The 24,918-nt window shown below is 44.9% G+C and overlaps 1 protein-coding gene across 2 annotated transcripts; it reads left to right on the top strand.

Moving 5' to 3' along the window:
- Positions 1-551: 551 nt before the first annotated feature.
- LOC119383640 (alpha-tocopherol transfer protein) lies at positions 552-24,520 on the top strand. 2 transcript variants are annotated; one of them, XM_037651910.2, is made up of 6 exons: positions 552-760; positions 15,257-15,380; positions 18,881-19,132; positions 20,388-20,581; positions 23,349-23,459; positions 24,216-24,520. In XM_037651910.2, exons 1-6 carry the CDS (start codon positions 725-727, stop codon positions 24,390-24,392), a joined length of 894 nt encoding a protein of 297 aa, XP_037507838.1. In that variant the 5' UTR covers positions 552-724; the 3' UTR covers positions 24,393-24,520. The 2 variants fall into 2 exon arrangements, with proteins under 2 accessions (XP_037507838.1, XP_037507839.1); XM_037651911.2 differs by lacking the exon at positions 18,881-19,132.
- The last annotated feature ends 398 nt before the right edge of the window (positions 24,521-24,918 follow it).

Here is a 24,918-nt window from a genome sequence, read left to right as displayed (position 1 = left end):
CATTAAGCCACTATAATATTGCTAAAGTCCAGCACACTTGTGCAAAGCTTTCCAGTTACATCAGTAATTCACCTAAAATCGTTGTTCTGTTAGATGCTCTATGTCAAATATAAATATGGGGTTAATCGAATTGTTATTCCGGTTCCTGCAGCTAGGGTGCACTGATTAAAATTTATGACCTTGGAGTAACGGCAGAAGTAATGTGAGCTACTTTTTTTCGGTAACGGTAACGCGTAACATTCTTTTTTTTTTTTGTAGGTAAGGTAGGGCGGCAACGGGTTCCTTTTTCATTTAGTAAGGAGTAACGCATTTACTTACTTCTTTTTTCGATATCGCGTACAACACTGGTTATGCTAATCGTTTGAGAAAGCCACTCGACCAGCCTCTGGCGACCTTGAGTGAGCTGCTGGGAAGGTGAAAGAGAGAAGTGAAGACTACTCTGTATAGCTATACTAGAGAGCATGCTTTTTTCTGTGTTCGCATTTTTCACTCGATTTCCATCTCTCGCACTGCCGGCGTAAACAGCGGCGTTATCTACTGCTGTCGCAAAGCAGCCACGTGTAGAGATTGCTCCTGCGGCAACTGTGATATTGAACCCGTCCGCGCAGCTTACTTACTTTCGCTTCGTCCCAGTCGACCTTGTTGCTGCACTAGCGTGAGGTGCGGATGAGCGGTCTTTTCCCAGAGCGCGGTGTCTTGAGTAGGTGTGTTTATACATGCCACGATGGGGAAAATAACCGAGGATTGCTACCGCCAGCTCGTACGTATTGCATGCCTTCTTATTCGAGAGTCTTTACAGCGAAATGTGTTATGAGATCACAACAACAGCTAACAGCAACAGCTTGCAGGCTTTCTTTATTGGCCTGCAAATAATTACTATGTTGTTGAAAATTGCACTGTTAGATGTCGTTTGAACATGCCTAGATATGTCTCATTCACATTTTGACAATTAGGTGAGCATACTTGTCGAGTTACAAATATAATTATGACTAATTAATTAAACCTCATTAACGAAAAAATTAGCAGTGGCTACTGCAGTGTACTAGAACTAATATGAATTAGGCTCGCTTCGCGTAACGCCTTTCCTCTTTTTTTAAAATCGTGCTGCGTGATAGTTTGGACTAGAGGTGTGCACGGGCTCCGGCAGGGGCGTAGCCAGAAATTTTTTTCGGGGGGGGGGGGGGGGGTTCAACCATACTTTGTGTATGTTCGTGCGTTCGTTTGTATGTGTGCGTGTATATATACGCAAGCAAAACTGAAAAATTTCGGAGGGGGGGGTTGAACCCCTCAACCCCCCCCCCCCCCTTGGCTACGCCCCCTGGGCTCCGGGTAGCCCGAAAGCCCGAGCCCGACCCGGCCCGCGGGCCGGGCTCGGGCGGGCCGACGTGTTTTGACCTCGGGCCCGGGTCGGGCTACTTGGAGTTTTATCGGGCCGGGCTCGGGCCCGGCGCAAAGCCCGACTCAAGCCCGAAATATAGAGAATGGGCGGGAATTGTTTTCCAGCACGCATACAGCGCCTTTTCCGCGACCGCCCTTTACCGTTTTTCCTTTCCGTTCACTACTTTAAACAAAAGGGGAGCAGGTAAAGCACTGCCTCTGCTGCACTCCGACAAACAGAGAAGTAACACCACCTGAGCTAGTGACGGCGCCCAGCGACTGTTTGCGTTTTGATTTAAGGCCAAATCCCATATGAGTGAAAATGCACGCGACAGCGACGAGCGACCCGACATCGCCTTCGTGCAAGCTGACGCTTGCATGGGCATGCACCATACACGTGACGGCTTTGGCGAGCGAACTCCATTGTTGCTGGCATGAGGCCGTCTACTTGTATCTTGTAATCTGTGTAATAGAGACTGTTCGTCATGCGTCGTTTGATCATATTTGATATGCTCAATAAAATGCCAAATTACCGGAAAACAATGTTTTGTTTTCGCAACGAACCTTCAAAAAGCCGGGCCGGGCCGGGCCGGGCCGGGCCCAGGATTGTGTTTTCGTACGTCGGGCCGGGCCGGGCGGGCTCGCAGCCCTTTGCCGTCGGGCTCGGGCGGGCCTTCGACAACGTCAGCGGGCCCGGGCCGGGCTCGGGCTCGGAAATACGGCCCGTGCACAGCTCTAGTTTGGACACCCTGCATATAGCGTGGTAGAAGAGTAGAATAACGATGCGAATTGCGCAACCAGTGGGCCGTTGACTGCTTCCAACCCATTACAAAGGGCTCGGTGATAATTAGAGACCGGATTTTAGGAAAATGCCTATTTTGTTCCTTGCGGTCCTATCACGCCATTTTGATATATGAGCATGAATTAGAGGTTAAGAGGGGCTGTTGTAGTGTTTTTATAGTGCCTATAAATGCCTATTTTTGGCGTTCGTGCCTAAATGCTTATAAATGCCTATAAATGCCTATTTTCAAAATAGACGCCTATATCAACGCTATTTAGCCTCAAGTTTCGCTCCCGGGTGCTGTTTGAGACCGTTATTCATGTTCCCGCGTAAGACTGACTGTTGGGAACTATGGGGTTCAACCTAGTCCTCCATATAAGCCAACCAACAACCGCTAGCAGCAGTGAAGCGGGACACGCCGGCCAGCATTCGCCGCCGCGCTGACATGGCCCCGCGGAGAGCCGTGAGCGGAAAGGAAAGTGAAGAGCAAAAAAACAAAAAACAAAAATGTGATGTGCACGCAGCTTTTGTTTTGTTTGTAATTTAATTTTTATGGTGCTCACTGCAGTAGCGTAGCCAGAAATCTTTTTCAGGGGAGGAACGGGGGGACAACCATACTTTATGTATATTCGTGTATGCGTTTGTATGTGTGCGTATAAACACACACGCAAAACTGAAAAGTTTCGGGAATGGAGGGGGTGATCGAAACCCCCCCCCCCCCCCCGCCCTTCCCGCCTGGCTACGCCAGTGTTACACTGCCAGGGGAGAAATGGGCTCTACGCAATTCGACCCCGCCAATAGGAGGAATCCCTCCCTTTTAGTCTTTTAGCAATCTGGCTGTCTGATTCTGCTCTGCACTTCTCAGTCATGCCAAACAGACACTCAGGAGTGTGTTGATTCAACAGTGGACACTGGACTCATTCTGCAGAACACGGGAGTGCGAACCGTGCGGGGCAAAGGGCGCTATGTTCAAATGTTGGCTGCCTTGTGCCATCTTAAGCAATAATATTTTTGTTTTCCTGTCGTAGGTAGAGGTCACTCACGTCTTCGTTCGAAATTATTTGCATTTATGCGAAAGTTTATTTTGCCTATGTTTACGATTTTGGAGGCCCAAGACGTTGTTTAGCCTACCGAGTTTTGGCGCCTAAAACGAGCTTTTTTAGTGCCTAAAAATCCGGCCTCTAGTGATAATTCTTCATCGTCATCAGCCACAGCACAAAGTGCACATAATGCCTTACAGATGCGTAGCGGGTGCCACGCTTCTGCGTAGAATGACGAATAATCGCATAGTGGGTGCTTCCCTACTTCACCAAAAGTACGATTTATGGCGTAGTGGGTACCTTGCAGGTGTACTGATGTTAGTTGCTCCAAGGTAGTTTACAACAAGCTCTAGAAAGGCCGCTCTTCCAGCTTGAGGCTGGTGAACCGGGCCTGCCTAGATGTCGGCCAGTGGGCTCCCGGACGTCTAGGGACCCAACCACACTCACTTTGATTATTTCAAATTACGTTGTATCCATCCATCCATCCAGCTTTCGCGCTGACTGTGCTGCGTGTTCGGCGCAGGCCTGGCGATCGTTTTAGCAAGTTTAGCTGGCGACGTTCAATTTAACGACACGTTGCGGATCAGTTAAAAGCGATAAATAGTTAAAATATCATTAAAAGGCTCTCTATTCACGTGTCTGTTTTATTTGCGGGCCCTTGTATTCCTTGCGATGACACTGTGCGAATAACCGACTCCAAGCGTTTTGTTAGCGTGCAGATGAGCTACACAGCGCGCAGGATCGCCACTAAGGTCTACCTCTTAACGCGAAGACATTTCATGTTTGCACTCATCGGTGTCTTCTTTCCTCGTGTCGTGTGTTGCAAAGGAGTTTCCAAATGATTAAATATATTATCCGATTACGTTTTTTATGTGCACTCGCTAAATGTATTTCCACGCTAATTAGATAAACTCCTGCAGGAATGTATTGAAGATAGAAAGAGCGGAGAGACCCTTTTTCCTTGCCCCTAGTGTACGGTAATAAACGAGATGTTTCAGTTACGGTTAACCACCCTGGCTCGATAAAACTATAAAACGGTGCAGTCAAAAACATAACGTCTAATCTGACGTTTCGGTCGGAAACCGGCATTTATCACAGACGAGATTTGTATATTGCGATCGATTATAAATACGCCTTCGTGTAATTCATACCCAGATACACACACTGTCGCAATTCGTTCGAACGGGATAAGGGCAGGGCCAGAACGAACACTCAAAACAATAAATAAATAACAAAAAGAGAGAGAGAGAGAGACAAAGCTATAGGAGCGCAATTCGAACGCGAACAGGGCCGGCGAAAAGGAAAAAAAAAAAAGAGGCCAAGAAAGATAACCAAGGATGGAAAGGAGAAAGAGATAGAAACGCAATTCCCCCGCTGAAAGGGGAGCGGCACCGCTTCGGCATGAAACAGAGCGTCAGGGGACGCCACGTCTTATTTTGTTGGGTAATGTAAAACTATTCTAATGTAGTCTCCTCTAATGTTAGTGCTAAGCAATCACTATTTCCCACGATGGGCAAGCGCAACTGGACGAATCGCGCAGTAACTCGTCATAAAGGAAACTAAGAATTCTTGTTCCCAAATTATAACCGATAACGTGGGAGTATTCATTTCGCTCGATTCTATTGCCTTGTTATCATCCACCAATCACAGCCAGCCGAGCAGGACGATAAGGTTGACAAAACACTGCTCTCTTCACCGGCTAAGCGCACTACAACAAAATTGCTTTACATTATCTCGCTAATTTTCGTATCCAAGACCGTTCCTTCGTTGCACGAATGACAATAACAGTCGGCATGAATAAATGATTATCGACTCGCCAATGGGCATGTGGTCAAGGCACTCACGCAAGAGAACGTTTGCAAATAGCAAGTACATCAGTGAACACGCTTGACGTGAAAACGGGAGCGCATGCCGCGCACTCCTATCAGCGACGCCTACCTAGACAGACGCGTGGATCGGCGCATGAGCAGTGCATTAGCGACGAGACTATGTTACCATCGCCCCATCTGACTGCATCATCTCCGAAGATGCTCACCGATGGAGCGTTTCGCGCGATAGTATACCGTAACCACACCTACCTCCCTTACAAAAATATGTTTAGATAGTCCATATAAAGTTTGTAGACATCTGTCTATAAAATCAATTGACGTTCTATAGCTGAGTTCTTTAGACTGGTCTATAGACAGTCTATGGAATAGTGGCCACACTCGTTTTTATAGACCAGTCTACAAAAAAGTCTGTCTATAGATTGGCTATAGAAGGTCTGTAGATTAATAAAAATTCATGCGTTTAAACCGATGTCTGCAGAATGTCTATAAACAAAAGTCTATAGGCTCATATAAATCTACTTCGGTTTACTTTTGTCTATAAAATATCCACAGACAAATGTCTGTAGATTATCCATAGGCTATTCCTATGACTCAGTATATAGAGTGTCTACGGACTTAATACCTCACAAATATACTGTGGTCTACAGAATGCCTAGAGGCGGTTCCTGTAGATTAGTGATGTATAAATGTATCCCAATAAATTCTGGAAACGAAAACGAGGCAAAGCACACAGAAAAGAATGACAAGCACAAGCGCTGACTTACAACAGAGCTTTAATCAGAAAAAGATACAAAAATATAAAACTTACGACAAAGCATGCGCGAAAAACAAATGCAGACACATTTTTGCATACAATGTAACGAAGCTACTTCTCCGTTAATAGAACTTTTACTAGACAGACGATGTATGGTTCATCAAACAAAGAAATTATGGAGTGGCAGGACCACTATTTGCCCCAATTTTTCTCACACAGATACAGCAACAAGGAGAGCATGCACTCGCTTAACAAGTTTAATTGAACTGAAGCTCACATCCACCAACGATAATTTACATATACGTGGTGTGCTACTTCGAATGAATTAAGTTTGTAGTTGTATGTGTGTACTTACTGTTACTACCAGTTCAAAACGTGTTTCTGACAAATGAATTGCCTTACAGTGAGCCTCGTGTACAAACCTAATGAACGAGCGAATGGGAATTTTTTCGAGGGCCTCGTTTCTTTGTTAGACACAACCAAATTAATCGAACAGACAATTAAGCCAGGGAAAGCATAGCGGACATTAATTGTCGTCTTTAAAGGGGCACTTAAGAGCAAAACGATTTTTCTCATATTAGTAAATTACTCTTTCACGATACCAAAACCACCACGCTTGCTGCGAGAAGATGCTTAGTAAGCACGAAAATACGCAAAAACAAAATGTGGGTGGCGACGCCACCTTGAAGTTTCCACACCATTCGCCGTGACGTTACATGTTTTGACGGCGCCTACTAGGGACTACGTAGTTCCTAATCGGTAAAAATGAAGTACATTGTCCTCTGAGGGGGCCAGAGACTTGACATACCAAGTGTGGGGTAATTTTATTGAGCAAATGGCGCCAAAATAAGATAAATACACTTTGAAATCAGTGACGTCACGCGGGAAGATTTCGGCGCGAAATTTAAAAATGAAACTTTGACCTTGGTTTTCTCCTCTATTAATAAACCAATGGTGGCGAAATTAACGACATTAGAGTTCTCAGAGCCCAATTTATCGATCTAAACCGATTCATTGTTTCTCTTTAGTGGCCCTTTAATTGTAGCGTAGTAATAATGGCGTATGTTGAAATTGATTACAGTGGACGAAAACTCACCCTTTCCGTCGGTGGGATCTGAATCCACAACCTTCTAGTTACACGTCTGGCGCTTCCCCGTTTACTTCGTTGGGTACTTATGTATTTGTTATCCCTAGGAGTCTCAGCCAGCACCGCACGTAGCCCAGGTGGCGAGTTTGGAACATTCATTTTTGACAGAGGGCATCACGTGGCACTTGATCTTAGCACCACGTAATAATAATAATATCTGGGGTTCAACGTCCCAAAACCACGATATGATTGAGAGACGCCGTACTGGAGGGCTCCGGAAATTTGGACCACCTGGGATTCTTTAACGTGCACCTAAATCTAAGTACACGGGCCTCTAACATTTTCGCCTCCATCGAAAATGCAGCCGCCGCGGCTGAGATTCGATCCCGCGACCTTCGGATCAGCAGTCGAGCGCCATAACCACTAGACCACCGCGGCGGGGTCTTAGCACCACATACAGCTGACCAATAAACCCTCGCATGCTAACTTGATGCTTTAATTCTACCGGGGCGACGCCCTCGCTGAATCTACGAAAGAAGGGGATCTTTTCGATCGTTTTGGTTGTGTATAAAAAAGAAACGAGGCCCTCCAAAAATCCCCTTTTTTTTCTTTCATTCACCGCGAAGTCCTTGCCCCGGCTGACTTATGCCTAAAGTTTGCATGCGACGTTTTATCGGTCAGCTGCCGCCTCATGGAAAGATCGCGTGCCACGTGACAAACTCTGGCAAAGAGTGTTCCACACTCACCGCCTTGAGTACGAGTGGCACTGGCTAACACTCCAAGGGACTACACATACATAAATGCCCAGCAAAGCGTACGGCGAAGCGCTTTCCGTCGTAGCTCAATCGGCTGAGCATAGGGCGTTTAGATACCATCAACGCAAAGGGCGATTTTCCGTTCAGGTCGATTCCACGAAAGATCGAAAAAGGGTGTATATTTGATGTTTCCGATTTTCCTGATAATTTTGTATGTTGTGCACATATGATTGCACAGCACGAAATCGCAGTTCGTTTTCAAATAAAATTTTTTTTCAACACAGGAAAATTCGACAAGTGTCGCCGGTTGACGACGACCATTTTACGAAGAGTGCGTTTTCGTAAATTCGGAACCATGCTGCCAGCCACTGAAGCTATATATTACAAATATCTTTCTTTTTAGCGGAAGTAGAAGTAAAGAGGAAATAGCTCTTATCATTTAATGGAATTCTGAGTAAATTATGTATTTTTAAAAATTCACGAAAAACGCTGCGTTTTTGAAAATCAGTCAAATTTGGGACGCTATGGCTACTTCTGTGAACATCTTAGCTTGTTCATATTTGCAGTATGAATAGGCCCTTATGTGAATAATGAACCTCTGCATTTGCATTTCTCTAATAATTTTCAAAGTAGTAAATTTTCATGCTCGAAACACCAAAAAGAGAAAAGTGCTCCTTCATTCAAAAATCTATAATAAAAAAAACCCAATCTCAATTTTGTTCAAAGTCCCCCAAAATGTTCTCAAAGGACTGCAGAATGATATTATGAAAAAACATGTTGCATCATTTTTATTAGAACAAAAGCAGAAAATGTCAAACATTGTGTTTCCAGAGCGTGGTGGCCACTGCGTAAAGGACATCTCTAGTAGCAAGAAAATACAGTAACACGTCTTTTTTCTTCTCTGAGCTTCGCTAAACAGCAGTAATGATCTATTGTTGGAAAGTGGGAACTGTTTTGTAAAGAAAAAAAAACATCGTTCCAATTAAATGCATTTGCGACACCACTTACATTCCTCGTCGACGGGCAGCACGGACATTTTCATTCCTCTGGATAATTTTTTTTTTAGTAAATGCGCTTAGATAAAAGTAACGAAGCTAAACGCGAAATATGTGTAGCTGAGTCGATCATGCATTGTAAGAATGTGAGAAATGGCAAATGGCGGCAGTGGTGAACGGCGAGTACCGCAGTGCAACCTAAGCACAGCAGCCACACATTGTTTGCCAGGCTTTGTCGCTATGCACGAGAAAAAGCTGGGGTGTCGATTGCGTTGGTTACACGATACATTTTTCACCGCTCGTCGCTCTCCCGCCCGGTCTCTGGATCCGCACCGTGCGCATCGTGTGGCGGATCGAGTGGCCCGCGCTACACGCCTTCGTGTAAACGAAGTAGCATGCGTTAGGCGGACAGGTGCAAAGGGCGGCGCGATGGACGCCCGCCTGAGCAGACGACAGCAACGAGTACGGCTGTGCCAGTCAGCCAAACACCACCTGAGATAGAAGTTAAGCATCCAAATTGTGCTTCACTTTGATGCGATCACTATCCTACGCTCTGAAGGTGGCTATGGGTAGGGGTTATAGCCATGGCCGAGATTTTGTACGGACTGCCTCATGGTGCACAAAAAGAAAATTCCGCTGCAGCAGAATTTTCGTTACGTAGAAGATATCGGATCGAGACTCTTTTGCGGAGGGTCATGAAGCAGGATGCGCGCTCAATTCAAGAGGGAAACCAGATCTGCCAGCACTCCTTCAAGAGAAAGAAGGATATGCAAAACAAAACAGATGCAATGCAAACAAAACGTGTTTTGTCCGTGGCCAGAACTGCTGCCACCAATCTTCACGTAATCGATTCTTTTTAAACTCTGCATTGATCACATAAGGTTTGACAACGTACACATTTGGGCCAACAAAAACCACACCTCTTGGCGACCGCTCTCCAGAAATTCATTTCCATTCATGAAGAGACCTTGGCTTTTATACCAATCTCTCAATTCTGGCACAGCACATCATAAGAGACCAGGGGCGTAGCCAGAAAATTTTTTCGGGGGGGGGGGGGGGGGGTTCAACCATACTTTATGTATGTTCGTGCGTGCGTTTGTGTGTGTGCGCGCCTATATACGCAAGCAAAATTGAAAAATTTCGGGGGGTGTTTGAACCGCCCCAACCCCCCCCCCCCCCCCCCTTGGCTACGCCCCTGTAAGAGACGCATGGAGGGAATGCGTTCCTTAGCACTCAAGATATGAATTATACTCAACTGAAATAGATGAAAGAAAAGGAGGCTACAACTGAAAGTGCATACTGTGGACTGAGGGATGTCTAACACTGGCGTGAAGTCGCAAACCACGCGAATGCATTTAATTGGAACGGTATTTTTCTTTACAAAACAGTTCCCAATTTCCGACCATAGATCATTGCTGTTGTTTAGCGAAGCTCAGAAAAGAAAAAAGACGTGTTACTGTATTTTCTTGTTACTAGAGATGTCCTTTGCGCAGTAGCCACCACGCTCTGGAAACAAAATGTTTGACATTTTCTGCTTTTGTTGTAATAAAAATGATGCAACATGTTTTTTCATAATATCATTCTGCAGTCCTTTGAGAACATTTTGGGGGACTTTGAACAAAATTGAGATTGGGTTTTTTTTATTATAGATTTTTGAATGGAGGAGCACTTTTCTCTTTTTGGTGTTTCGAGCATGAAAATTTACTACTTTGAAAATTGTTAGAGAAATACAAATGCAGAGGTTCATTATTCACATAAAGGCCTATTCATACTGCAAATATGAACAAGCTAAGATGTTCACAGAAGTAGCCATAGCGTCCCAAATTTGACTGATTTTCAAAAACGCAGCGTTTTTCGTGAATTTTTAAAAATACATAATTTACTCAGAATTCCATGAAAATGATAAGAGCTGTTTCCTCTTTACTTCTACTTCCGCCAAAAAGAAAGATATTTGTAATATATAGCTTCAGTGGCTGCCAGCATGGTTCCGAATTTACGAAAACGCACTCTTCGTAAAATGGTCGTCGTCAACCGGCGACACTTGTCGAATTTTCCTGTGTTGAAAAAATTTTTTATTTGAAAACGAACTGCGATTTCGTGCTGTGCAGTCATATGTGCACAACATACAAAATTATCAGGAAAATCGGAAACATCAAATATACACCCTTTTTCGATCTTTCGTGGAATCGACCTTCACTTTATTCCATTTCAATTTAGGCCATTATTACTACACTACAGTTAAAGCCAACAATTAAAGTCCTCTATGCTTTCCCTTGGCTAATCGATTGATTTGGTTGTGTCTGTACACACCCAAGAGCTACGATCCGCGACAGATAGACTAAAATCTTTAATATAGAACAATTACGTCCATTCTTTGCAAAAACGAGCGCGGCACCGTAGACGGCGACGCAGCTACAAACACATAACCTCTGAGCAGCATGGCGTATGCATGATCGCGCCGTGTGTGTACATGTGTCTCTTTATCTGCACACCCGTCTACTTTTATAAAGTTGATTTGCACGTTAGTTAACTATAACCATGCTTATAACAATAATTGATGGGGTTTAACATCCAAAAACCACGATTATGAGCGACGCCGTAGTGGAGGGCTCCAGAAATTTTGACCACCCGGGGTTCTTTATACGTGCACCTAAATCTAAGAGCACGGGCCTCAAGCACTTCGCGAGCCCTCAAGCAAAGCGACCGCCGCGGCCGGGATTCGACCTCCGCGACCTGTGGGTCAGCAGTCGAGCACCTTAACAACTATATATTTAGACCACCGTGGCGGGTAACTATGCTTATTGAACGATAACGTCTGTTGCATTTTCACCATAGAAAGGGTACGGGGCGACCAGTAATGTTTAAAAGCAGACTCAATTTTATAGTGACAAGGCATGTGCACGTCATTTCATGCAAGGATGCCGCATTGCATACAGTCAAGGAAGAAGGGCGAAACAACACAAGGCCTGCATAACACAAGCATAGCATCGCGCAATGCAACGCGTATTCTTCAGGCTGTTTTTAGCTCTAATCGACGCACACGGCAACGGCTCCGCGAAAGCGTATAACGAACACCACAGAAGGCAGAGACACTAGTACAAGGCATACTTTCGTATCAAACACTTCCTCTTGCACACCATCTCTATTATGGCAGCTCGCCGCTCGGGCAATCTTACCTACACAAAGTCGCCATGCACAGTCACGCGATTTGGCAACGTTCTTGAACTCACCGAAGAGCGATATTCGCTGTGGCGACAGTCTCGTCAAAAGGCGCGCGCTTGTGATCTTGTTCAAAGCTTCGCGCTCGTTGGGGCTACGACAACACATGGCCGTCAACGATTCCATGTCAAACAACGATGCGTCCGTCCCGACACGCGGTGTAAGTACGTGTCCATTCCACGACTTCCAGCGACGATACTGGCACGTAATATTAATCAACATGGTAAAAATACATGCGCGCAACAACCTTATTTCGGCGTTACACACTGCGCTGCAAAAACTTCTTTTACAACGACCCTCAAATGCGTCAACTGCCTGAACAGCTTAAACGTCAGTGCGCCTGCGCGCCCCCTGGTTTGAACTGATTGGCTCTCGCTCATCGCTCAGCGAGCGAATTGAAACTGAGTTGCAGCTGCGCGCCCTCTTCCGTTCGTTTGCCGCACCGGTTCTCGCTTTTCTCCCTTTCCTTATCGTGTTCGCTCGCGCGCCTTCACGATTCAAGGCGAAACCCCATTTGCGCAAAAATTCGCGCGACAGCGACGAGCGATGCTATGTGGTGCGATCTTGTACGCGTTACAAAATAAACACGGAGGCGTGGCATGACAACCAGCCGCACGTGACCGCACGTGACCGCACGCGATTGGTCAATGCAGAGCCGTGACGTCTGTCGCGGTTCAAATGGGCCATTCGCGTGCGGTCACGTGCGGCTGGTTGTCATGCCACGCCTCCGTGTTTATTTTGTAACGCGTACAAGATCGCACTAATGAGCGACGAAACGAGCCGTTCGCGCGGCGTGTTGCGTGGTCGATTTCGCGCGATCGCTCGGTTTTTCAGATTTGGAATCCGTCGCATGTCCGTCGCTCGTCGCCCGGAAGTGCTGTGCTCAAGCAGCCAATAGCAAAACACCGGAATAAGATGCATCAGTGACGTATTGCTGATTGCCGCCACTTTCTTATCGACGCACATCAACAACAACGTTCATCAACATGACCAACGGCGACGAGCGCAATGTCGACGTTGTTGAACGCGAACGCTGGGACCCGCGCCGTCTGTGACGCGGCTTGGCAGCACGTAGCAGCAGTGATGGGATCGAAAAAAATGCTGCAAGACAATGATAAACATTTTATGTACCATTATGCAACAAAACATCGTATTTTACATTGCATACCGCTGAGAACGGGCCACTTTTGGTACGAGTAAACGCCCTCATGCCAGCAACAGTGGAGATCGCTCGCCGAGGGCGTCGCGTGAATGGGGTTTGCCCATCCAAGCGACCGCTTGCGCGAAGACGATCTACGTCGCGTCGCTCGTCGCTGTCGCGTGCATTTTCGCATATATGTGGTTTGGCCTTCACGGCAGTGCCTGAACGAAAAAGCAACTTCTTAGTGGGGAGGGCGCTTCTGAGCGATTCTTCAATTGTATTACCAGTGCTTGCTGTTTAAACATACCGTTCGTGGACCATTCGTGTACAGGATATGTAACGAACGGTCCGTTTTTACTACTATCTGTAACAGCTGTTGCCCTCACGGCCGTGTCTGTGTGTATGATCACAAGCATGTGGAAAACTTGAGCCTTTGACAGCAAGTGTCCGCAGTGCCGAGTGATATCTCTTTGAAATTTGCACCGAGCCAGTGTCACCATCGATGCCTCGCCCTTAGGGCGATTCAGTTGCAAGTTCTTTCTTATTGATGTTCCCTGTTAACTTAAATTAATATATTATAAGCGGGAGATGTAAGCAAGTGCATACACACATTATCAATTTGAAATCGCTTATTGAAACACGATTTAATATTACATTGCACGTCGTCGTAATGAAAACAGAAAAATGCATATTTGTTGAAGAACATCTTAATTAACATATTACCTTCTGAAAATGTCGTGAAAATGAACAAATACAATGAGCTAGCGAAAGGGCCACAGCTAATTCGCAAAATGTTTTTAACAAAATTGGTTTCTGGGCACAGTGCTTCGTATATGAAAAGAATGGCGAAATACTGTATATTGAATAGTAACAAAAATGAAAGCACTGCAGTGGGCCCTGCTATTTGTGTCTTGAAAAAGAGCTGTTGTACTCTGTTCACTGTTTGCCCATCGTTCCGCTTCAAAGCTGCGATTTCCAGTGTTCCACGAAATACATTGCCCTTTGCATTGCAGCAACGAAGGCGGAAAGAACCACACAGTCCTTGCAGTACATCCAGTCGGTGAGCCATAGAGTGCGACATACTTACTGGAAACATCTTTAGTTCTAATGTGAGCATGCGAGTTACGAGGGGAAATATATATGTGCCATGTGCGCCAGAATGTGTTAATGAGATATACAAAAACGCATTCCTGCTCAATTTCACATTGTGGTTCAATTAATTAATGAGCCCCCTTAGTTCTTTTTTAACATACCTTACAGCTAGGGCCCAATGGGGCAATAAGGAGTGCATGCTTAGATGTTATATAAACAAAAAGGTAGCAAAATTGCATAAAGTACACACGTCTGATAAAATTTCAATAAAAGACCTTATTTTCAGCAAAAACTTCAATAACTCCACTTTAACTTCTGTCTTTAGACAGTCTATAGACTGGGATTTGACAATAGGAAATAACACCAATTTATCAACTTTTGTATATAGACAATTTATACACTGGGATTAGACAAAACACAAACTTCATCAACTTAACTTTTGTCTAGAGATTGTATATAGACTAACAATAGAAAAAAAGAACCATACGCTTTTTAAAACTTTTGTTTATAGACAATCTATAGAACGCAATTAGACAAAAGATGACATGCATTTATAAACTTTTGTCTATAGATTGTCAAAAGATTTTCTTTAGGCAAGATACTAAATCCACATAAAGGCGAACTCGTCTACAAGAAGTCTACAGACACTCTATAGACTGTCTAAATCCATTTTTGTAAGGGCTGACCGCAAATGAACTACGTATGTGCAGAGCTTGTACAAGTCGCTTACGGCTCGCGCTTCCGTATACATGCTAAGCGTGCTTACGACTATACATATTTTACAAACCTCTCGATTAAAAGGAACCCTAACTTGCGCTAGCCCGCACTTGGTCGTCAAAATAATCCTTACTTCTCTTGCAAATCTGCTCAAACTTTCATAAGTTCTTTACATTCGGACTCAAGGCTAGAGCGACCGAAACAATTAGTTCATTGCGGCCCCATGATACATATCAATATTACCTAAATAGTCATAAAATGCTATCTTAGCAACATAATATAATACATGGCCGAAGTTTGACGCAAATGCTCAGCGTTATACACGCGCACTAAACATCCAAATGTTACATTTTAACTTAAATCAAAGCCTCCACATTCCACGTCCTTTCTGAAACACAACCGTGTTATTATTATGTTCTTCTTCTTTTTATTGCTTTACTGCATGCCCACCTGAATACCGGTGGCTAAGGAGAATCCCGGAGCCATTAAAGCTAAACCAGAGCTGAACCTGGAAGAAATTGCAAGGCTTGAGCTCGGCGAAACTCCTGAAACCAAAGCAGAGTCCTTGCTGCGGCTGCGCCAACTGTTAGAAGGTACGTTCATGTATTCCAGCGTGATTCCGAACTGCTTTTTTCGAGTGTCCGATCACTGACGTAAAGCATTCCGGATTGTTTGCCTTAGAACTGAAACCATGCAGGTGCCGCTCATGCCTTTAAGAATTAGACTAATGTAAAGTTTTTATGCAGGCAGTGTGATTGCATCGGTTTATTGTTACATTATTTCCATCTCTCGTCCTCTTCTTCTTCTTGGCTCCCTCTTTTGCTGGCGCTAGCGATGTGGGTCGGTACACTCTCCGGGCCCGCTGTCATTCCCCTCACGCTGGTAGTATGGCACCACATTTCCGATAGATGCCTCTTCTGTTCTTCCACTTGGTCCAGTATAATACAAAGTCTTCAAAATTCCTTGGTGCTTGGTCGTTTTGGCAACAAAGTATGGACCAGTGAATGGAGATTTGGAGTTCAATCTTTTCCTAACCAGTATCATGGACCCGGGGTCGGCCTCCGGCATTTTTGTGCTGTGGCGAAGGTCAAAGTTCTTCTTCATCGTACTTCTGTACTTTTGTTGCTGGAGTTGGGTCTTGGTATGTTCTTTTAAACCAATCCTGCCAACTAAGCCCCGACCTTCGTCAGCTGGTAACCAAGGAACAGTACTGAATGCAGCAAAATGCGGGCTGCACCCGATTCCAGCGGTGTAGGACCTGTTATGGTGATATACTGCTGCCTCCAACGCGCTATTCCAGCCTCCCTTGAATTCCGGGTATAACTTGAGATTACGTTTAGCTTTAGTTTAACAAAACTTGAAATTCGGAGAGATGGTGCATAGCTGATGGGAAATTTTGTGCGCAAAAACAAGACAATTCACCCAGAACGAGAGATACAGGACGAAACACCCATCCTGTATCTCTCGTTCTGGTGAATTGTCTTGTTTCTGCGCAAAAACTTTCCCATCAGCTATACATTTTCGGGTCTCTCATTATGCGTTCATCAAGAGAGTTAGCCTCAGGATGGTAAGGCGCTGGGTACCGAAGCGCACAATCTTCCTTTCGCTGGCCCAATTGCGTAGCTTCTGACGCTTAAACCTTGGCCCATTGTTCGCAACGATGATCTTGGTGTTCCTGAAAATTTCTCTCTCTAACAATGCTATGACGCACTTCGCGTCTTCCCTTCTAGCTTTGGCGGCCGCAAAGCGCGTGCACTCATCCACGGCGACCAGGTTCTCTTGACACCCTTCACTCTTCTTCTCAACTTCAGCGAAGTCAAGGTGAACTACTTCGAATGGTACAGTTGAATATTCTGGCAACACCATTCTATTACCGCGAGGTTTGTATTTCAACTTCACCAATTGACACTCATGACTTCTTGACATAATTATCAACGTCTGCCTTCATGTTCTTCCATGTAAATCTCTGAGTAAGCTTGTGGCATGCCTTCCAGAAGACATCGTGTCCTCCCGAATGTGGACTGCTGTGATATAATTTGAGCACTTCAGGCACTTTTGTTTCGGGGACATACATCTTCCCATTGCGCAGCTCCATATCTTGCGTTCCCTCCCATAGCTTCATCAAGTTAGCGCTTCCTTCCGGAATTTTTTGCGGCACGTGAAGATGCGACAGTGCGTCAGCGTCCTGATGCTTCTGACCTGGTCTATGCGTTATGCCGAAACTGAATTGCTGAATCTCGCTCACCCAACGAGCTATTCTACCCTTTGGCTGTGCCAGTTGCAATAAATATGTCAGCGCACCTGGTAATCGCTGAATAGTTTGAAATGTTTACCTTCCAGGTAACTTCTGAAGTATACCTGAGGGCCATTATGACAGCTAAAACTTCCTTTTCTGTTGTCCTGTAATTTTCGTGCGTCTTCGTGAACGTGCAAGAATAGTAGTCGATGACAAGCTCCCTGCCGGGTTGCTCGTTTTCGTCGCGTTGATACAAGATGGCGCCTGCAGCATAGTGAGATGCATCTGTGTATAGCTCAAACGGTAAATCAAAGTCAGGCAGTGTCAGTACGGAGTCACATGAGATGGCTCTGGCAAGTTCCAGGTAGCTCTTGTCGCATTCGTCGGACCAGAGACCAGACGAATGGAATTCCTTTCTGAGTCAGTGCAGTCAACATTTTCTTTTTCTTGCATAGACCTTTATAAATGCGCGGAAGAGGGCCTGCGAGTCCAAGAAACACTTTTAAAGAATGGATGTCATAGGGTTTCGTCAGTTGCATGATGCGCTGGACGTTCTCCGCTTTGGTTCCCTTAGGTTTGGCCGTCAAAAACTCTTCCCAGAAACACCACCTTTCTGCAGAAGAACTTACTCTTCTCTATGTTGATCTTAAGTCTAGCAGCGCTCACTTCCTCGAGGGCTTTCTCTTGGTGCTCTCCATGATCTTCTCGTGGTTTTGAATATACAATAATGTCGTCAACGTATACATCACAAAATGTCCTGATGAAGTACTTGAGTACGTTGTTCATCATGTTTTGAAAACATCATCCAGAATTTTTCCATCCGAACGGTAGTATGTTGTATTCGTAAATGTCGAAAGGGGTGACGAATGCGGTAAATTTTTTAGTATCTTCTTTTAGCGCCACTTGCCAGTAACCTTTACACAGGTCAATGCGGGAAAACCACTCACATCCTCCGGTTTCGTCAATGATTTCATCAATTCGTGGCATAGGGTATGGGAATAGATCTGTTTGTTTATAAGTCGATAATCTGTGCATAGGCGAAACGACCCATCTTATTTCGGGTCAATTGTAATGAGCGAAGCAAATGGTTAAGTGGAGGGCCTGATGATTCCCGCCTCTAGCATTCATTGGAGCTCCTGCTTTACCCAGACTTTCTTGTCATGACTGAGGCTGTATGGTGTTCTCTTTACAATTGCGTTGTCTAGTAACGGAAAAGGTACCTCAATGGCCGTTGTGGCTTCTGGGTATGCACCAATTCACAAAAGCTCAGGGAATATCGATGGTACAACCTCTTTGGTATCCGGTTTACGGCAAGCCTTATGGGCGACACGAGCTTTAGCGCACTCTTTTCCGATTGTGACCACGTCGTTACAGAGTATATTAACCTTTATGCGTGTCATGTCGGGTTTTGATAAGATGAAGTCAGCCAGATGACCCCCCCCCCCTCCCCACCCAACCACACGTGGACCCACCAAATCTTTCGATCGCTTTACCTATTCCTCTCTTTACGACGTGGGACAAAGGATTCACCATCGAAAATTTGCACACGATGCGTACATTTCTGCAGTTCATCTGCATAAGGGCGCTTTCCTCCCCACAAGGGAGGAAAGCACCCTTGTTGCTTTGTCGTGTGCAAACTTCTGCACAAAATTCATCTCATGTGGGAGCAAAGAGCCCTTTTCGGATTAACTGTACAGTTACTCCCGAAAACTTTTTAGTGTGTAACGAACGCCTGTACCAGACTGATCATGCTTTCTTGCTTCATTCCGCTCTGTCTGCTGACTATTCTTTTGACCCACCTCATAACTAGAGATACTGTGGAATCAAGAAACTTACTACTTGCACTCAAAATTTCAGGGGAGCCCAGCCTGAAGATTCCTCAGACCGATGGCTTCCTTGTCATGTTTCTGCGGGCCCGGAAATACAGAGTAGAAGATGCGTTCAAGATGGTAAAAAACTTCTTCCGCGCGCGGCGAGACATGCCGCAGTTTTTCGACGGCCTTGTCCCTGGGAATGTTCCGTTGAAAACAGTTTGCAACGACCACAAACTTATGTTGATATCGCCTGAACCTGACGAATACGGACGGAGCGTGGGAGTCTTCCATATAGGTAAGCGCCCGTCTAGTAACAAGTTTGCCACGCGGGCATTTGCTCATTGACCCACATAGGTTGTACCTATTGCGCCGATGGTACAAACCTATTTTATTACAGAACCTAAAGCAAGACCGCAGTCGCTTTAGATAAGTCTCGCGAGCGTAGGAGATTGCGCTACGTTTTTCCAGAAACCGTCAGAGGAAGAAGTGGGTACTCCGCATTCAATAGCATGAGAGTTCCGTACTTGATGGAATTTCATCTGCTTATTCTATTCTTATCACCAGCACGAACTAATATTCCTCAAAACTTATGCGGCTTGAACTAGCAGCTATTGTTTAGCGTCTTTAGGAAATTGTACAACCTGACACAAGGTGCACTTGTACCGTGCCTTCAGTAGGCCCCTTTATTAAGGACGCTTAATTACGGCGCAGTAGTTTTGTTAGTATTGTTGTTGTTGTTGTTGTTGTTGTTTGTTGTTGTTGTTGTTGTTGTTGTTGTTGTTGTTGTTGTTGTTGTTGTTGTTATCAGGGCACTTTCTCAGCGTTAGACCTCCTACATCTCAAATGTTTCCACTTGCTTGTCCAGTCCTCTATTGAGGACGGTCGTTGAAGGAGCACATACCTGCATCAGCTAATATATTCGCCGATCCGCTACTCAGCTACTATCGCGAAGCACGGCTACAGCGTGGGTAACCACTAGCCCTTTGTCTAGACGCACATCGGGGTCTAGACGAAGGGCTGAACACACCTGTGCGAAGCGCATATTAAGACCACTGTACTGACAACCTTACGTAATAAAAGAGTGCAAATTACCTACGAAAGTGACAAGACAAAAGACGTGTGGATATTAGCAATATGACGACAAACACCCGGTATGCAGAACTGCCAAGAACTCGCAAATATATCTTACTTATGGTGTAAGAATACTATTTTTCTCACACCGCGATCTTACGCAACCTCCACATCTACACTAGATCTATGGCAAGTCAAGTCGTGCTAGACATTAATAAGCACTCGGTGAATTATGATCGGGTTAACTTGAATATGCTATAATCTGCAGCAGATGTTCCTCGCAGACCCCCGCACTTTACAGAAATTAACGTGGGGTGTTTTCGACTTCGCGAGGTGAATCCACACTTTTCTCAAAGAACCGTACCCCTTATGAGTATGCTTTTTATCATTTATTTCTATTTTATGAAAGTGTGTGAGTGTACGCCGTACTTTTGTGCGGTCGCTCGCACGACTATTCACGTCAAAAGCGTGCCACCCAGGTGCTTGGAATCCTGACGTGTGCAGCCTGGTAGACTTTACAAGAGCGTTTCTTCTGTTGACCGGCAGCTGGCTGCAGGAAGATCATCCATCAATATGTGGAGCCGTTAGCATCATGGACATGAAGGGACTGAACATCCATCATTTGACGCACATCACACCGTCGTTCCTGGTGAAAGTTGCCCACCTTACACAGGTGCAGAGTGATTTTATGTCTACTCCTGAAAACACAATGCATTCGTAGAGCTGGTCAGGGTGTTGTACATTTATCCCTGGTTTCTTCTCTACTTCTTGTCATACATCGGGCGCGAAGACCACCATTGCAAATACTCGCGTTACCGTCGTAATGACGTATAACATTAGGCACCACGTGGACACAGTTGAAACGCTGGCATGTCGGAGGTCTTCGGAAGTGTGCATTTCTCGGAAGCGTTCACGCAACCATGACTGCAGTTAACTGCAGCCGTCGTTCGAAGGGCGTTTCCCTCACTTTGAAGACACATGAGACGAAAAATATTTCGTTTGAATGCATTAGCCAGACTATGCGTAGCTCGCACTGTCGTCTGGCGTACCACGTGAACGGGGGCAGCTGCCACTATACTCCTATATTATGTGCCCAATGCCGCAAACGTTAGCCAAGGTTCATCGAAAAAATGCAACTAGAAAAAGCTAAGGTTGCGAGACCTATGAAGTATTCGGTCATCTCTCCAATGGCGCCAGAAACAACATTTTTTTATTGCAAATTGTTGGGTTGTTTGAAGGAAATAATAAAATAACTAAATCAAGCAACATATTGGCTAACGTTTGCTAGGACACCCATTATAAGGCGGCATATTTGGGTACATGCGCCCAATAATCCATGAAGGTCCGCTTTTCGTGCAGCCAATAGTTTGCTTGCGTGATGGAAGATAGTGAGTTTTCATAAACAATTACGTCCTTCGTTGCTAGAAGTAATACGGACACTCCAGTCGCATTTGTGCCGTGGCCGTGAGGTTTCGTATAAATTCTAAGGCCTATAATATCCCCCCGCGTTACATGTGTTCCATGTGTGAGTGAGAGCATGCATGGGTAACTGGCGATGGCGGCACAAGCGGAGTGGAAACGTCTTTCTTCGAGCGAAAGGACCATGGGGAGGTGAGGTGGGGAGCAGAGGGTTGTGTGGTGCTGGCCGGAACTGCGTACTCTAGAAACGTCAGAGAAACGTCGGCGCGAACTCACCCTGGAGAACCTTACGCCATATCGCGGGCAATGTGTAACATATTCCTCCGACGCCGCAGTAGCTCAGACACGCTGGCATTACCGTCGCTGAGCTTGAAGGTCAGATTCCCGGAACCTGGCGTTTTCTGCGTTTGTACTTGAAGGAATAAATCTGTGGCTCTAAAATTCAGCCTTCCCGTGCTCATATTTTAACAAAATTCTTGCCTTGAACTACAGTCGCTGAACCTCCGTGTAATTAGCCAATGTTGACACTCGTGCAACACGGGTGCATCTTGTCTATTGGGTCAGACATGCGCTACATCACAGGGCGCACTAATGTCCCAACCATATGCCCTATACATGCTGTTGCGCAGCCAGAACCTTTTTATCGAAGCAACAAGTTTGGTCGCCTAACTTAAGTATAAAGCCCGCACTTGTGAACTTCGATTGCAATATTCTTCGCATGGGAATGTAACAAATTTAAAGTCAAGGTGGCCAGCCTTTCTGAGGTTCCTGCTCACTTAACCTGTCCGCAGAATTTGACATATAAGCATTTCTCCGGGAGGCATTCAGTTATCTGCTTCGATATTTCTAAAGAAAAAAGCAGTATATAAGGAATTTTCCTTTTTGTAGCCATTTGCGCCCGGTGGACCCATTCATGAAAGCACTTTTGAAAAATAAGCCCAGTGAAAACCTCGGAAGTCGAAGCTGCGCGCGTCAGCTCCAAAGCCCCGTACAGTCATTGACGATTAAAAATTACCAGGTTACGGCTACGTGAAACGCAATACTTCCTTCGCAATATTTTCGGCTTTCACAATTAATTTGAGACCTAAACTATATTTTTCAACCGCATAATAATGGTCTGGCATAGGGCCCTCGAATAACCTCTCCTACTTTGTAATTTCGTGTCCCCGTTTAAATTGTTCAGGACTGTACAGATAGTTTAAATACTACTCGTTTACTGGCTGATGCAAGCTACTTTTTAATCTTAATTGCTGTCAAAAGTTTTGTCATTGTCGCCGTTTATAAGATACATAGACTCGTACTGTTCAAACAGAACGATGCATAATCACGATGCAGATCGGCATATCATCTGCCTGACAACTTGTAAAAACACGCCAACCAGTAATTAAACCAAGTAAAGCATTGAGGTACATTGTGATTTAAAACATTGTGATTTAAATTAAATTGTAGTAATTATCGGACGGAGAGAAATTAAAGTGGACAAAGAAAATCAACTTGCCACTGCTGGGACACGAACGCACAACGTGCTCATTTTGCGCACTTGCGCTTTCAAATGTGCTGCGGCGGTGGCCGTTCTCCCATCCTCTTTCTTAAATTGTATTTATGTATTGACAACTATGGGTGCGTTAGCCAGCGCCACTCTTCCCCATGGCAGCGAACGTGCAACACTCGCGGTGTACGCGAACTTTAGGAGCTCAAAAATTAACATGAAAGCTCACATATATGTTATACCTAAAGGCGACAAACCTGTCGGAGTCAAAATCTTCGCGATGAAATGAACGAAAGAAAAGGAACTCCCTTTCATTTGCACCCTGCTATAGAGGGTTCAACGTATTTCCTTACTTTAATGCGGTATATTATGAACGTCGAGTTCTAAGGCATGCCATCTGCGCTGGCAAATCACAGTTGAACCAAGTTGACCACCGCCGGCATTTTTCTTTTGTTTAATGCCATTTGCTGTGATCATTTCCCGCCATCAGTAATAAATGAAAATGACAATGTTCCAAACTTTATTTTCACAGGACTGCTGCCCTGTACGTACGAAAGCTGTCTACATAATAAACCACCCGAAAATCTTTGAAGTTATCTTTTCTGCGATCAAGCCATTTCTACGAAGTAAGCTGCTAAGCAGGGTAAGAAGCATGGTCTCTCATTGCAACTACGTTGACTTTGTCGTGTGCGAGAATGTGAGTTCCCGCTTGTGTCCGCGACTCATGTCAGGCACCGTCGGAATCAGCATCAGCACTAAAGTTTACAAACCTGAGTGGCTTCCAGACGATCGGAAAGGTTTACCTTTTCCTTGTTTTCAAATTGATAGTTCAACGCCGTACATCTATTTACGCGTGCATTGCAGTAAATGTCAGCTGCATACACAGTTAATTCTTTGTCTACTGCGAGAATAGAGGATTTGCAATGCCCACGAAGAAGCACTCCTGCACTGCAAAACTGATGAACAATAGTGGCGCCAATTCTCCTAGCTTCAACTGAACACGTCACCTAGCCACCCTAAGCGCCATCCTTAAATGCAACCATGCAACCTCTTTAAAGCCACTCAGAGCTTAAAGTCGCGCTGAGATATCATGCCACACCAACTAGCCCATCAGCACATGTTAAGCAAGCTGAAAACAGATATATATATATATATATATATATATATATATATATATATATATATATATATATATATATATATATATATATATATATATATATATATATATGAAAGAGAGAGAGAGGAGCAAGGAGAGAAGACATAGACTTTATTGGGCAGAATAGGAATGGAAGTTCTTAAGAAGCAGTCATTCCAAATGTGAAGTCATGACATATATATTGAGGGTAGTGTTGACCGTTTAGTTTGCTTGCTTTTTGTTTTGTTTTTTCACCCTTAGGTGCACTTCATCGGGAACGAAGCTCTCGAGTTTTGGGACCACATTCCCAGCGACCTCGTGCCATCGGAATATGGCGGCAGCCGCGAGCATTTCGACTACGCTCGTCAAGAACAGTTCGTGCGCAGCAACAGAATTTTCTTCGAAAGTCTGTGTGACTGCGGATACAAAGACAAATAATACGACCTGATCAGGGATTGATCATGTGTGGCCTTACATATCAATTAATAAAGGTTGTACATCTTTGTTCGCCGAAATCTGCAGGCAAGCCTGAGTGAGATACCTCTAGCGCCCACTACTGAGGCCGAGGGAAGGTAAGTTTTATTCGTGAACATGGTCACGACTTCGATGAAAGCTCGTCTTGTCAAGTGACATGTTGCAAATGAAAATTAAAAGTTCTGGTGAAGCTACTGATCGGCTACTGATGGGTTACTAATCAACGTACAAAGTACAGGCAACTTTTTTTTTTTTTGTTGATTTCGCAAAAGTTGCTGGTCCTTCGTCTATCGCACAAGTGAAGTCAATCTTTAAGCGTCGAACGCACCTTCACGCAAGACGCGACGTTCTTTCCGCCCGATGCCCGGCGCAAGGGAATAAATTTCCGCGCTACTTGGAAGGCCACAGGAAAACCGAATGTCCATGCGGATGCCGTTGGCGGATAATGCGCCAAAGTAAAACAACCTTCGAGCTTTCACTATTGTGTTTC

Source organism: Rhipicephalus sanguineus, chromosome 2 (assembly GCF_013339695.2).
Source record: "Rhipicephalus sanguineus isolate Rsan-2018 chromosome 2, BIME_Rsan_1.4, whole genome shotgun sequence".
Taxonomy (NCBI): Eukaryota; Metazoa; Arthropoda; class Arachnida; order Ixodida; family Ixodidae; genus Rhipicephalus; species Rhipicephalus sanguineus.
This window is presented reverse-complemented; position numbering and strand designations above follow the sequence as displayed.